This window comes from Penicillium diatomitis (genome assembly GCF_028827545.1).
Source record: "Penicillium diatomitis strain IBT 30728 chromosome Unknown utg000015l_segment0_segment0, whole genome shotgun sequence".
Taxonomy (NCBI): Eukaryota; Fungi; Ascomycota; class Eurotiomycetes; order Eurotiales; family Aspergillaceae; genus Penicillium; species Penicillium diatomitis.
In genome coordinates, this window is record NW_026623187.1 from 1,670,603 (window position 1) to 1,685,173 (window position 14,571).

General features: G+C 50.7%; 6 protein-coding genes across 6 annotated transcripts; 4 read left to right on the top strand and 2 right to left on the bottom strand.

The window, feature by feature from the left end:
- Positions 1-1,166: 1,166 nt before the first annotated feature.
- On the top strand, positions 1,167-2,817 carry N7539_009326 (pantothenate kinase; the record flags this gene model as incomplete). The annotated part of the gene is made up of 3 exons (XM_056938921.1): positions 1,167-1,394; positions 1,559-2,439; positions 2,493-2,817. The coding sequence occupies 3 exons, from the start codon at positions 1,167-1,169 to the stop codon at positions 2,815-2,817; spliced, it is 1,434 nt and encodes a 477-aa protein (XP_056786298.1).
- A 1,160-nt stretch (positions 2,818-3,977) lies between these two features.
- pigc (phosphatidylinositol N-acetylglucosaminyltransferase) lies at positions 3,978-5,587 on the top strand (the record flags this gene model as incomplete). Its single annotated transcript, XM_056938922.1, has 2 exons — positions 3,978-4,338; positions 4,416-5,587. The coding sequence occupies 2 exons, from the start codon at positions 3,978-3,980 to the stop codon at positions 5,585-5,587; spliced, it is 1,533 nt and encodes a 510-aa protein (XP_056786299.1).
- Positions 5,588-6,619: 1,032 nt separating this feature from the next.
- On the top strand, positions 6,620-8,083 carry N7539_009328 (uncharacterized protein; the record flags this gene model as incomplete). Its single annotated transcript, XM_056938923.1, has 4 exons — positions 6,620-6,696; positions 6,748-7,040; positions 7,097-7,700; positions 7,771-8,083. 4 exons carry the CDS (start codon positions 6,620-6,622, stop codon positions 8,081-8,083), a joined length of 1,287 nt encoding a protein of 428 aa, XP_056786300.1.
- Positions 8,084-8,724: 641 nt separating this feature from the next.
- N7539_009329 (NAD-dependent succinate-semialdehyde dehydrogenase) lies at positions 8,725-10,431 on the bottom strand (the record flags this gene model as incomplete). Its single annotated transcript, XM_056938924.1, has 2 exons — positions 8,725-10,260; positions 10,402-10,431. The coding sequence occupies 2 exons, from the start codon at positions 10,429-10,431 to the stop codon at positions 8,725-8,727; spliced, it is 1,566 nt and encodes a 521-aa protein (XP_056786301.1).
- Positions 10,432-10,970: 539 nt separating this feature from the next.
- On the bottom strand, positions 10,971-11,860 carry N7539_009330 (uncharacterized protein; the record flags this gene model as incomplete). The annotated part of the gene is made up of 3 exons (XM_056938925.1): positions 10,971-11,267; positions 11,543-11,716; positions 11,798-11,860. 3 exons carry the CDS (start codon positions 11,858-11,860, stop codon positions 10,971-10,973), a joined length of 534 nt encoding a protein of 177 aa, XP_056786302.1.
- A 473-nt stretch (positions 11,861-12,333) lies between these two features.
- On the top strand, positions 12,334-13,592 carry N7539_009331 (uncharacterized protein; the record flags this gene model as incomplete). Its single annotated transcript, XM_056938926.1, has 5 exons — positions 12,334-12,428; positions 12,585-12,779; positions 12,924-13,011; positions 13,054-13,140; positions 13,170-13,592. Coding segments are annotated over 5 exons (888 nt in total), but the record flags the coding sequence as incomplete, so codon positions are not given.
- Positions 13,593-14,571: the final 979 nt, after the last annotated feature.

The window sequence follows — 14,571 nt, forward strand, 5'->3', positions numbered from 1 at the left end:
TATTCCACCTGCATCATATCCATTACAGCTCAACTCACAGGCTTTCTCTTGTGAGTACCTACTACCTACCACCTAGTCTACAGAAATTTATCTTTTGAGCCGGAATGGAAACCTCATCCCATCCTGGCGCGCGGAAAGTCGGCATCTGCATCCCACCCCCGCATCTGCGCTTCCCTGCTTGAGAACTTTGAATGACTCAAGGTGGAAAGGTATGAGGTTTCCATAGATTCCTACACTCATAAAGATCCCATCAGTTGCATCAGTCAGCCTGTAGAGTGGGTATGGAATAGGTAAGCAAGTGTCATCCGTACAGAGCTAAATCTAATGTGATTATAATGGCCTTCTCTGAATCCGAAGATCGCTGTCCTGAATATCTGGAATCTGAGCTACGCAATACTCGGCAGCGTTCAATTTGGTGGCGGAAGAAAGTCGTGGAAGACATTCAGGTCTGTGACGGACGCAATGTTTGCTCAGGCATTGATCGAGCGAGAAATATGTGCCTAGCCAAGGCAGAACCAGCGGGTTGCTGCTTTGCCTTCCATCTCAGCCTTCAAGACTGAAGCCACACAGGGACATTCAAGTGGAGACTCGTAGCCTGAGACATGAAGCTTCAATCACGCGTGTGAAGCTTCAACGTTTGCGATGGAGCTGAGCTCTGGACTCGTCCTGAGCTGCTCACGTGCCAGGAGGCCGATCAAGAAGCGGTACGTCTTCCATCGGCAGAATGAGAGTTTCCAGATCTTTGGCGGCCTTGGCACAGTCGTGTGACTGTGAGTGTGCCGGAGTCTCGGACCCCTCGGTAAGTCTGGAGAGAGATCTGTCGGCTTCTTGCGGCCAACTTCGGTCGGCCCGGAAAGCTTTCGTGCTGGGTCACACAGTGGCCTGAGTGTCGTTCTGTGAACCTCGGAAGCACAACTGGCCCTCGGTCTCCAAGTTTGCGCCGGTTTGGACTGAGACTGCGGGGAGGGTCTTCCCCTTGCGATCTCCCAGAGGCACAAGTGGAACCCCGAACCCGCTGGGGCAGCGGAAACGGGTAGAAGGAAATATACGCAGTAAGCGTGGGCACGGGCTCGGTCAACCGCCAGGAGCTTTGCGTTCATCCCTCCTACACATTGTTACAACCATAGGCCTCTCGCTTTTTTTGCATTGTTGCATTATCAATCGCCATGCCTCCCCCAGACACAGCGACGGGAACGGATCATCGTCGAAAGGGCCCACGCCTCGAGGAGGCCATCTCCAATCCAGGCGCAGTCAAGATCAATGTGACCGGCGCCTTTATCATCGACGATGAGCTTCGGTCACGGAGCCCCGTCGAAGCGGAGGGTGTGCACTACGAAAATAAAGATATTCGTCTGCCACATCATACCGGCGTGGTGAGCCATATTGCTGTCGATGTGAGTCCCTTGCCCCCAAGCGGCCTGAGAGTTTTTTTTTTCTTCTCTCAAGCCTGATGCCCCGCATCTCCGTCCATCCCCGCAAATCCCGCCGACGGAGAGGCAATTGAGCTTGAGTAGCACGCGCAGGAGCATCGCTGACTGTCTACAATCCTCTTACCCAGATCGGGGGGTCGCTAGCAAAGCTGGTGTATTTCACACGAGAATTGGACTCGGCTGACCAGGGTGGTCGTCTAAATTTCATCAATTTCGAAACACATCGGATCGACATTTGCATCAATTTCATCCGTCAATTAAAGGAGGAACAACAGCAGCGCAATGGCTCTTCTCCAGACGAATTGTGTGTCGTGGCCACAGGAGGCGGTGCTTTCAAGTTTTATGACAAGTTGAAAAAGGCGCTGGACGTCAACATCTTGCGAGAGGAGGAAATGGAATGTCTCATCATTGGTAGGTGCTTGGACAAGCGGCAGTGGGCGTGCCCCTGGGAAAGCACCGGACAGCTAATTTTGGGGCTTCTTATTGTGCTCACAGGCCTGGACTTCTTCATCACCGAGATACCGAATGAAGTTTTTGTGTACACCGAGAACGAGTCTGAACCGATGCAATTTGCCGAAGCGCGACCGGACGTATACCCTTATCTCTTGGTGAACATAGGCTCTGGGGTCTCCATGATCAAGGTCTCTGGTCCGCGGCAATTCGAGCGTGTGGGAGGTACTCACCTTGGAGGTGGTACCTTCTGGGGGCTCATGTCATTGCTGACCGGCGCGCGAACGTTTGACGATATGCTGGCTATGGCTGATCGCGGAGACAATGCGGGAGTCGACATGCTCGTGGGCGACATCTATGGCATGGATTACACCAAGATCGGGCTCAAAAGCACAGCGATCGCAAGCACCTTTGGCAAAGTCTTCCGATTGAAAAACGCAGCCGAGCGAGGCGCCGAGGACGGCGAGGGGTTGATTCACGACGAAGAATTCGAGCGCAGCAACGGGGGCATCAACTTCCGACACGAGGACATGAGCCGCAGCCTTCTGTACGCCATCAGGTAAGAAAATTCGCAATCATCGCAGGGAAGCTCGCACTAATCGATTGGATCAGTAACAATATCGGTCAAATCGCCTATTTGCAATCAGAGAAACACCAAGTGAAGCACATCTATTTTGGAGGTTCTTTCATTCGTGGTCACCGGCAGACTATGAACACCCTCTCATACGCCATTCGCTTTTGGTCCAAGGGCGAGAAACAGGCCTACTTTTTGCGTCATGAAGGCTACCTAGGCGCAGTTGGCGCTTTCATTCGTCGACAACCTCAGAATTGGGGTCGCAGAAACAGTGTTGATGAGATAGCAGCTCCACAAGCTGTGCGAAATATTGCCCTGAATTCAGAACCCAGCAATTCTCAACCATCACCAAGCTTTTCCTGATCCATAGGGAAAATTCTCGACCATTCCTTTCTCTTGCGCTCCGTTTATCAAGCAGCAAACGATACCCTGTGACAGTAATGAATGCATGACATAGCAAGCTTTTTACAGCCAGCTTTCTAAATCTTTTTGTCGATATCTATCATCTTCAGCGAGACAACTCGGCACTGGAATGAGACTTCTGTTTGACAACTATCCCACACCTTCTCCGGCAATTTAATCCATGCGTTCTGCTTCATATGCCAGAACGTTGTATACTTCTTTGACATTCAGAGTCGGAATCAAACGGCAAATGTCACCTCACCAGATGTGTCGGGGCTTCCTCGATAACAATCCAGATGAGCCCCGGTCGCGATCATTGTACAAAACCCATCCGACACTTGCGAAATGATCAAGTACTCGGTGCGCATATCAAGGACCAGCCCCAATCATTCCGACCCGGCCTGCGATGTAGTCCAGAGAATGTGAGCTCCAGCCAGCAGGTCCCGAGCCACATCGTGGAGCATGGCTCGTCCGGAAGCAGGATACTGGTTTCTGTGGATTTTCGGCTGGCATATTGCTCTCGGTTCACGAGCGTACTTGTTCTCTGGATGGGTAATACTATCACCCATTCAGTAAGCCAAACGGAACTTTTCAACGTCCACCACATCGCTGATAGCCATGTCATTTTCGACTTGTTTTATTTCACCTGACGTGAGTCGATTTTCTTGAGAACTGCGCAAATCACCTTTCGCGGTAATGCCAAAAAATATGTTACCATCCATTTAAATTAGCAAAAAAAAGGAATCCTCCTGAGGCCTGCGTGAAGTATCGATGAGATTCATTGAAATCGGTTGATTAGCCAACCTTGAAGATTCCGTCAAAGTAGATAACGCTCACAGTAATTTCGATACCTCTCGTGCTGAATCTCACCAGGCACATCTGAGGAACTCTTGAAATGAATCTACTGAATTTGATATTCGAGAAGTTGGACTTTGACCATACTTTGTGCTTGTAATAGTGTACTACGCATGTCGGCAGTCCTGGCCAGACCAGTCACATGACCTACTGCCACGGACACGTGGGAGGGCACGATCTGCATGGCCAAACGCCTCCAAATCGTAAGCGGCCTTCCATCGACCTCTCAACCACCATGGTGCGTTCATGTTGGCCCCCAAAGCTCGATGATTTCCCCAACCTCGCCCACCTCCCCAGTTCCACCTCCTGTTCCTGTTGACACACACCCTAATCGAGCATCGGACACCAATCCTCCCGGACCGGATCGCATCCCTGATCCCGATCGTCTTGCGCCGGAAGATGCCTATTTCGCCCATTCTCTGTCCAGGGTACGATCTGTACCTCTCAATTATGAAGACGGTCTGCGCTCCCTGAGGGCAGCCGACTCAGGTGTCGCGACATTGCTGCCGCCGCGCAGAAATCTTGGCCACGATGTCACTCGCAAGGACGTGAGGAAGATTGGTCCCGCTGGCTCGCGTCGAAGACGAAAGGGTGTATGGAAAAAGCTGCTTTGGGTCAAACAGTCTTGTATGGAACTCATCAGAAGAAACTTACAGGAGATGCGCAGCACCTGTGACAATTTAAGGTCTAACCTTGTTGTATAGATCCGGACAACTACACCGACACCGAGACATTCTTGGATCATCTTCAAAGAAACCCACGGGTGAGACCCTATGATTTCTGGCCGCTTGTCGCCGATTCGACTGTCATCGTCCAGCATGTTTGTTCAGTCGTCATTTTCATCTGCTGTTTTGTGGGCATTGTTCAGGACCGGGTGAGCCCGGTCTCAATTGTTTGTTGGGGCAGTGTGGGCACAGCCATGGGTTGGATCCTATGGGACAATTGGATCTGGGAAGAGCAGACCGAGCTTGCACGGAATCTAGTCGGTGTCAGAGGTGGAGATGACGAGTCTAGCTCGAGCTCGGTGACAAGTGCGCCACATCCATCCGGCCCTGACCACCAGTCTACCGTTCTGAAAGCGGATACCATTCACGGACTTGGCCTGTCTATGTCCCCGACTGCACATCACAAGGAAGACGTGTCTCATTTGACTTCTGACGAGCCCGGGGCTTTCTATGGGATCGCAGACCCAGCTACGCATTCTGCGGCGTCCTTTCTCTCACCCAGCAGTGGGGTGCCTCACGCGGATGTGCCGGTGATAGAGCGGGCTTCACTCTTCTCATCACGCAATCGCCAGCGTCTGTCAACGGTCAAATCGGCATTTTTGATATATTTTTCGCTGCTGGGACTAAGCCCTATTCTGAAATCGCTGACTAAGTCAACCGCTAGTGACTCGATCTGGGCGTTGAGCTGTTGGCTTTTGATTATGAATATCTTTTCGTTCGACTATGGAAGCGGCGAAGGTGCCGGTGACACAACGAAATTCCCAGCTTCCCTTTCAACCAATGCTGCGGTCATGGCGTCTACCGTGCTGGCGTCCCGCCTGCCTTCCACCACTCACGTGTTCAGTCTGATGCTCTTTTCCATGGAAGTCTTTGGCCTTTTCCCCATTTTTCGACGTCAACTGCGACAGAAGTCTTGGACGGGTCATGTCCTGCTGACACTTGCTCTGGTCATGATTGCTGGAGGGGCTGTCGGCACGACGCTAGGTGGAGGCTGGGGCTCCGCAGTTGTTGGGTCTTTCCTTGGTAGCTTCTTGACTGCCTTCGCCATGGGTGGCTGCAGCTGGTGGCTCATCAGTCTGCAAAAATACAAGAATGTGGTCATTGGACCCTGGGATCCCGCACGGCCCATTATCCGACGACATTGGAACTGAGTCTCTGGCGGTCGATCTAGGCCTCTCCTTCATCATCTCGATGCCATTTGTATTGTTATACCACCCGACGTTATTAGCTCGGGTTCGATACCCCCATCAGTTCTGCATTGTCAAGTCTGTAGAAGCTTTCATCTTTCCGAACTGCCTCTTTTTTCGTGTTGCTGTGGTTTTCTACTGAGATAAATCTTGGTGTAAAGGTCCTCCCGTTCAAACAGATTCTCCTACTACTGTATGTTCTTGATAGTTCGACCGGCCTCAGGGTGAGTGGTACTGGCCGAGCCCTGTCACTGACGGTTGCCCCCGAAGCATGATGGGGGCAATTCCTGGTGGGACAAGATTCCTCAACGGCGCAGGAATGTTGTTGGCTCTGGAATGGCGTGGCGCCTGGAGTGACATGACAACATGGTCAATGATCCCTTCTTGACGCGAAGTCTAATTTATGGCTCCTGCTGGTGTCAGTGCTTGCTCTGGAACTCTGACAATTGAATATGTAGCTGGTCACTGACGGCAGATAATGAGGCACTCTACAACTTCAAGCTTGAGGGTGCTATGCATTCCAGACGGCCAGGCAACCCTCTCCTTTGGATGTGTTTTCCCCATGCTCTCTTCTTCCGAGCTCCCACATCTGTGGCCTGCCCTGTGGTATGGGATCCACATCAATACAGGGATGCGATATGGCGCATGCACTCCACGCATTACTTTCCAACATCGCAGGCGATCCGACTGAGTCGCACTGTTTATTGTGAAGGATGCGGGTCTTCTGATCAGCAAAAGCAGCCGAAACCTGGAAAGCTTGTCGATCCGAGGACGTGCTTTCTTCTCACTCATACTTCGGGCGCTCAACACTTTAAGAACGTCGATGAGCTGATCTGCTCATAGGCAGAAGATTGTTCATTACCTCTCACAATTTTTGCATCGGTGCCACGTCTTCTACCGCTCCTTTTTGACTTCTCTGGACAATCTGGGGCCTGGATTATCTCTTCATCCTGTAGTCTGGCACTGTAGTCTTTGCTTGCTCTTCGGTCATTCATGATGTGGAAGGCTTTGGCTTGCGGTCTGTTGGCCGCTCAAGGTGCAGCTGCGCTGCGCTTCGGCATGTATATTGATCAGTACGTGATGGCCCAGTCGCAGTATTGTTGATTCACTAACGTTAGTCTCAGATATCATACCGTCGATCTCCCAGGGAGTGATCAGACAGGTGGTATTGACCATGCGATCATGGCATTTGCTCCTACCAGCATCTTCAACTCCGATTCCACGCCCTCATTCACGCCATTTGAGTCTGTGGACACAATGCGGAAGCGTTTTGGCCCGAACACCAAACTCATGATTGCCATTGGGGGCTGGGGAGATACTGCTGGTTTCTCGGACGGAGCGAAGGATGACGCCTCGCGCAAGCGCTTTGCAAAGAACGTGGCCGCGATGCTGGATGCGAACAAGTTCGATGGCGTTGGTATGAACCGTTTACTGCCCAGACAAGAGATCTTCGGTGACTAACACGGATTTCAGACATTGATTGGGAATACCCTGGTGGTAATGGCCAGGACTACAAGCAAGTTCCCAACTCCGCCAAAGTTGGCGAGATCGAGACCTACCCCAAGTTTCTAGCGGCCATCCGCGAGGCTATCGGTGACAAGATTCTGTCAATCGCTACCCCTGGTCGTCTTCAGGACTTCATCGCCTTCACCAAACAGCAAGGACCGGAGATCTTCAAATCCGTGGACATGGTCAATGTCATGACTTACGATCTGATGAACCGTCGTGACAATGTCACCGCTCATCAAACTGACGTCGAGGGCTCTTTGAAAACCATTCAGGCGTATCTTGACATCGGTGCTCCCCCAGAGAAGCTCAATCTCGGTTTCGCCTATTACGCAAAGTGGTTCACCACCGACCCCAACTCTGACTGCAAAGAGCACCCTATCGGTTGCCACGTCGTCAAGCTGGAGAATGATGATGGTAGTGACAACGGTAAGAGCGGTGCTTTCACTTTCGAGAAGGGAAACATGGCTGCTCCCCCTTCCAATCTGAAAGCTTCTTCCAATGGCAAGTGTGGATATTCTGAGGGCTCCAAGTGTCCCAATGGATCATGCTGCAGTCAATATGGCAACTGGTGAGTCCATCCTCATTCTGAAGGGATCGAATCAAACAATCGTGTCTGACTATCGCTAATCTTCTCCAAGCGGCACCGGTGATGACTTCTGCATGGCTGGCTGCCAGTCCGATTACGGTACTTGCAAGGGTATTTCTATCACTGATTCCTGGCGCCGAGCGGTCAAGGACGGCATGACCGATGAGAAGGCTGGCGGCCAGTACTACTGGGACGAGACCACCAATCTCTTCTGGACTTGGGATACCCCAGAACTAATCACTCGCAAGTTTGCTGATATCGTCAAGGCCAAGAACCTCGGCGGAGTGATGGCATGGTCGCTGGGCGAAGATACCTACAAGTTCGAGCATCTCAAAGCCATGCAGGACGGTGTGGCAGCAGCATAGACTTGCAGAAGTTGGAAGACCATATCGAGATGAATCAGGATTGGTGAAATGAGGAGCATTGCCTCCCTGACGGATGTATCCCAAACCCTTGAATGTGGCTACTGTGCCAGCTATGAGCGCTGGACGAGGTATCTCTTGAGGTGGAAGGAGGATTTTGGCTCCCTCTCCCGATAACGCATCTCGATTTCACTTTGAATCCTTGGTAATGCATAGAGCAGTTTCACTTGAATTCTAGCTTTTCCTTCGCGTCGCCAAAATCGCATTTAGATCGAAACCCCGGTTCACTCTCGTACAGATTCCATGGAGTATATCACAATCAATCACAATGCGCTCGATTAGTACAATTGATGTTTCAGGTACGGAGATCGGACTCCCAATGTAGCCCTCTCGGTTCACAGAGAGCTGCCATTAGTGGCTCAGAAATGAATTCACAGCACGAAAATTGAAATTGAGTTCCAATACGGTGGACCATATGGCCTGCGGAGGTAAACAATAACTCCCATACAAAGAGAGAATTGGTTCCAATTCCTGTAAGCAGTAAAGTATTCTTCTCATCCAGTACTCAAGCGTTTTAGCTTATAGATAGGGTCTTGATCAAAATCAACTGTACTGCTTCTGATCCAATCGTATGTCTCAAGTCGTCAATATTGGCCCTCAATTGTGAGCGTTCCTGTTTTCGTCACCAAATACTCATTGACAGCAACATCTTTACCACTCTCCTTGCCATAGCCTGACTCCTTGATGCCACCAAAGGGAGATTCTGCAGCAGATTGGTTTCCTTCACATGAATTGTCAGCATGCTTGAATTTCGGATCAAAGAGGAAGGGGATTCCCAAACACTTACCGGTGTTCATACCGATCATTCCAGCCTCGAGATTCTCCAGAAGACGCCACATTCGGTCAATATTCTTGGTGAATGCATAGCTTGCCAGTCCCATGCTGGTCGCATTTGCCAATTTCACCGCTTCGTCTTCGCTCTCAAACCGATACAAGGCAGCAATTGGGGCAAAAGACTCCTCGTGAGAGATCTGCATCTTGTCTGTCATTCCCGTGAGAATGGTCGGTTCGAAGAAATATCCCTTTTGTGAAGCCAACCGGTTGCCGCCCAGCAAAATCTCTGCGCCGTGCTTGCGGGCATCTTCCACTTGGGCAACGGCTTTGTCAATACTGCGTGGGGTAGTGAGAGGTCCCATGGTTGTCCCCTCGGCAGCGCCATGGCCCACTTTCAGGGCACTGGTGCGTTCCTTCAGCATGGAGGCGAAGCGATCGTAGACACCGGATTGTACGTAGATACGGTTCGCCGTGATGCAAGCCTGACCTGCGTGACGCCATTTCAGGACCATGAGCTGATCTAGCGCTTGATCAAGATTGGCATCGTCGAAGACAATAAATGGACAATTGCCTCCCAGTTCAAGGGTCAATTTCTTCAAGCCCTGGGCACAATGAGCAGCTACAAGTTTGCCGACTCGGGTTGACCCGGTAAAGGTCACTTTCTTGACGAGCGGGTGCTTGCACAGAGCTTCGCTTAGAGACGGGGTGTTTTCCAAATCCGTCGTCAGGATGTTCAACACGCCAGCTGGGATCCCTGCACGCTGCGCCAGCTCAGCTAGCACAAGTGCCGAGATAGGTGTCTCGGGACTGGGCTTGACAATCATGGTACATCCAGCTGCCATGGCTGCGCCAACCTTTCGCAGCACCATCGCTATAGGAAAGTTCCAGGGTACTAACGCAGCCGCCACGCCGATCGGCTGCTTGATAGTAAACAGGCGACGATTGGGTGCTGCTGGAACAGAGATGGATCCCTGGATGCGCTCTGCCTCCCCAGCAAACCACCAGAGAAATCCGAGAGAGTAATCCAATTCTCCATGTGACTCGGCGAGGGGCTTTCCAGTCTCATGCGTGACAATCTGCGCCAGGTCATCCTTGGCATCCGTCACCAAGTCGTGCCACTTGAGTAGCCATTTGGCCCGTTGACGAGGGTTTACTTTGCGGAAGTCCTCAAAGGCCGCATGTGCAGTATTGACTGCGGCGTCGACATCTTCGGCGCTGTTATTGGGGCAGCTCGCCCATGTCTTGTCGGTGCCTGGGTCAACCACCTCGAAGCGATTTCCGCTCTTTGCTGTCACCCATTTGTTTCCGATAAAAGAATCGAAATGAAGGAGAGAGGGATCTTTGAGCTAGGAATACGTCCGGCGTGTTAGTCTGTGATTGGCAAGTTCGCCCACTGCTAACGGCATCGGTCATCCGCCCGATCGCCACCGCCATCGCATGTAGGGCCTTGCACAGAAGAGCATTCAAGGCAGTGTGTGAGTACGAACCTTGAAGGGTAGCTCGTATTGCTGCACCATTTTGTAGAGATGGTATCGTCTGGATCAATGCGACGCCCAGGATGCGAGGAGAATTGAAGACAATCAAGTATCTCAATGGAAGCGGGGATTTCGATGAGGGGAAGCTGAGCTATCCCGAGGCACAAAAAAGTTGGAGTAAGTTGTTGGAGTAAGTCGTTGGAGTCCATGGGGGGAACCTGCATTTCTCCACCTGATCATTGCTACCATTGGCTAATTTCCTGCAAGCCATAGCATAAATCAACCACAGCTGCCATCGAGTCTCTTCTTGTATCTCGCAGCGACAACCGTGATTTTCAGTCACCAAGCGACACAGCTCAAAGTAATTATTCCGGCCTGAACCTTTCTAGATGTCTGTTCATGGACCTAACTCAAATTGGGAGCCCGACTCGCAATGCTGCACCATCCTTATTATTCATCGATAGCAATACATTTCCCGTCAAGACGATTGTCTCAACAAACAGCTTTATATATGACCTAAGCGCTGGCAAGGCCGGACCCATCCCCAACAGTCCATGGCAAGCTCAATGCACCAAACTGATCTATTCTACGAGAACTATCCTGTAAATCTCAGGGGGATCATCCAATTCCTCCCAGTCTTCCTCAGATTCTGTGCCGTTGCCAAAAAGGTGGGCCCTCACGAATGCCTTGACGGTTCCAGTCAACGTCTTTGTGTGTGGAATGTAGTGTGAGCCGAAGATGTGGAATCGTATGGATCCGATACACGACGATGTAAGCTCAAAGGTCTGAGCTGGCAGGATCCGAGCGTCAAACCTTCCTATGACATGTAAGGACGGCGTCTCTGTGCCGGGACTGTATAGTGACCGCAGGTGAGGATGCTCTCATTGGAACCCGCTGAAGAGCACCGCGGATCTAAATTGAGAATCACTGTGACTATGGGAGAAATTAGCATTTCAAATCCCCAAGCGCCGACGATAATCACCAGAGGAAGTTTACGGGATAGAGATTGACTGGTATCGAAATTAAAATCACTCGTGGGTCTCCGTTCCTTCAGCAAGAAGGTCACTATGGCCGCAAGTGGAAATCCACGGGAGAATCTTCCGACACTATCAAAATGAATACAGGCGCCCAGTAATCAAAGCAAGTGTTTGACAGATTCGACCGTCTTAGAGTCCTGCTCAACAATTCTTGGATCTCCGTAGCCCCGAGATCCCACGATGATCCAGTCTTCCTTCAATGAAAAATCTGGATTTCCTGGCAAAGGTCCAGAGGATGAGGAAAACTGAAAGCTTCGGATCTCATTGTCCGAGTTCTTCTGTGGCAGTTGCTCAAACGTCAATTAGTGCAGGGCATCTTGAAGAATTCGTGTTTTCCATCTCAAGAACTCTCTGAAGCTTGGACAGGTCACATGTGTACGGTGACGATAATAATATTGCCGTCGGTTTTCAGAACTCAAATATGTCGTGGGCATTGCACCAGGTCCCAAGTACGACGGAAAATAGTGGCCATTGGCCTCCGTTCTGGAGTAAGGCCTACTACGCCGCCTTTATTGAGCCTGAATGTCGTGTGCTCAGGTGCTGTGAAGCTCGTGGGTTACGTCTCGTGTACCCCGTCCGCTATGTCACGGGTGGCGTGTGGTACATACGTAATCCTTAATAGCCTAAGTAGCATGTGACAAGGTGCGCATTGCTTAAAGCACCATGCTCCACTATAGCCAAAGATAAAATTAAAGTCGTCGCGCGGCGTATGCGTTGCTTGAGAATATAATTCAGCTTCGAATATTCACTCCTGCAAAAGATTCTGTCCCTTCTGTTCGCTGTCCTCCGTCTATCCCCATGATTCAGTACGGAGATTGCGGACCAATCTCGTGCAGATGCTGAAAGCGGGATTTTAGCAATAGTCTCCCACGAAGATGTGTTGTGAATCGTGTTCATTTATGCAGGTGACGCGCTAAACAACGATTTCTCGCTTAACAAGGCCGCAGACAAGCTTCATTGCCATGGCTTCTCATTCGGAGGGGATGATTTACGATTCAATCGGTATGTCAATAAATTTGTCGAGAGTTCGAGACTGGTTTCGGCGATACTCTACTAAATACTTCTACCCATACGCTTGCGGTACTAGCTCTCTAGACGTGTTCTACCTGCCTGGCATAACTGACGGCGGCTTTCTATCGGTGCGATCTACTACTCGAGGATAACTTACCGTCATTCTCGGATTTTCCTACGATCTACCAAGAATATTCTGATCTTCTACACGCCTCCGCCTGGCGTTCCTAATACTTTGTATCCTTCCTGTCCCGGCCTAGAACAGCGCGATTCTACCGCCTACCAGACCTTCAGAACCTTCCTGATTTCTCCTACCCGCCATTTAGACCTCGTCATTCCTTCGTAGGATCTACTTAGATCATGAGGATTCCGCGATAGGCCTACACTATCATGTATAAATAGAAAATACAGCTAGTTCTACCATCTACGACTATAACAAAACTCGCTTTGACTACCCTAGAAGCTACGTTAACGAGTCTTCATAAGGCCTACCGAAAGGTCTAACCAAATTCCAAGCCCCTATCACGATATCAGCTCAACCAAATTTAACGAGTACCTGGTCCTTTTACCTTTGGTGTGTTAGTCAGAATAGGAGTATAGAAGTATTATTAGCTAGAGAGTCAGTATCTCGTCCCAGTTTCAGGACAAGACTTCAATAAACCCTAAATTGATCTCTTCGTTGGATGGCCAGACGGGGGGATCGGTACAATGGCCGCGTTGAGGGGATAAGAGGAAGAAATTGAAAGCGAAAAGGAGGTACAGTATCTAGCTGCTATCGCGGTCGAGCAAACACAAACACTTCGTCTGACCGAGAAAGAAAGCGATCTCGATGATTTTAACGTGTCCATCAGGTCATATATCCTACTTACAGCTAGGCAGGCTACAGTGAAGGATAGAGCAGAGAGAGAGAATTTCCTAGAAGAGCTCCAGAGGCGCGTAGTACAGGTATCCATTATCCAGTCGGAAAGGGTGCAAATCTGCGTGGCGGGAGTACTGAACATTATGGAGTCTTATTCTCGCGAGTGGCAGGGCAGATGGGCTGGCTCTGAGGATGAAAGCACGTTGCTGCGGCGAATTCTTCTGGACAATTCGCAGCTAAACAGTTTGCCTTCTGGAACCGTTCACGGGTTTCCAAGGAGTTCAACTTTGAGCTAGCGGGGAATTCAGCCTGGTCATTCGACTGACGCCTGAAATATTCTGACGCACAATTATAACCGTTCAAGTAAATACCCCTGTCGATGTGTCTCCGATTTTCTCGTAGCAGGAAGGCATTGCTGAATCCGCAACAGTCTTTTGGGCTTCCCACATAGGGATGGGGAGGGAGCCACGCTCGACAGTAGCCTGTCCCCAAGTACACAAGGGCAGCCGACGATGTCTGGGACCCCAGATGACGCGGTCAATAGTGAACGAGCTCCATGAGAGAGAGTGTGTGAGTGAGAGTGAGAGAAAGAGAGAGCGAGCGATGTCAGCCCTCGAAAGAGACGGGAGCCTTAGGGACTTTGCTCGCCGCCAAATCCTGCTATAGTGCGGTCGAAGTGGCGTTGAATCTGCCACTTCGGCACCCCTGGAGACCCTGTATAGAGAAACTTCTCTCACAACGTCCTTCCGCTCCCTGATAGCGATCCGTCGAGAGCTGTAGAGATCCGTGTGTTCATACCTGGGCTCGAGGGCCCTACTCAATGTGCAAAGACGCAAGACTTAAGCCTTGGGGGCTGCATGCGTCGGGCAGCGAATGCAAGAGACTGCAAGAGACAAGACGAGACGAACGACTCTCGGTTGTATGCAGGTAGGCTTGCAGGATGTCTGTGATGTTGCCCTTGTGCGGGATTCTGAGGACTTTGACCCTTGCGTGAAAGAGGAGTTCATGAACCGCTCTTCTTTTGAGCAAGCGTATCGAACTCTAGCCTAGGTAGGACCGACTCTCGACTGGATCAGTCTTGGGAGGATCACGAGCATCGTCTTGCTCAGGAGGTTGATGTAGACGACTGTACCAGAAACAGCGATGCCCAGGACCGCACGTATCGGATTACTATAGTCTAGCGGCGGTTTAATTACAAGATAGAAGTATCCCGCCATCAGCAATGCAAGCCAAGGACTCGGCGTATATTAAATTAATTTTGATTTCGGCATCTGC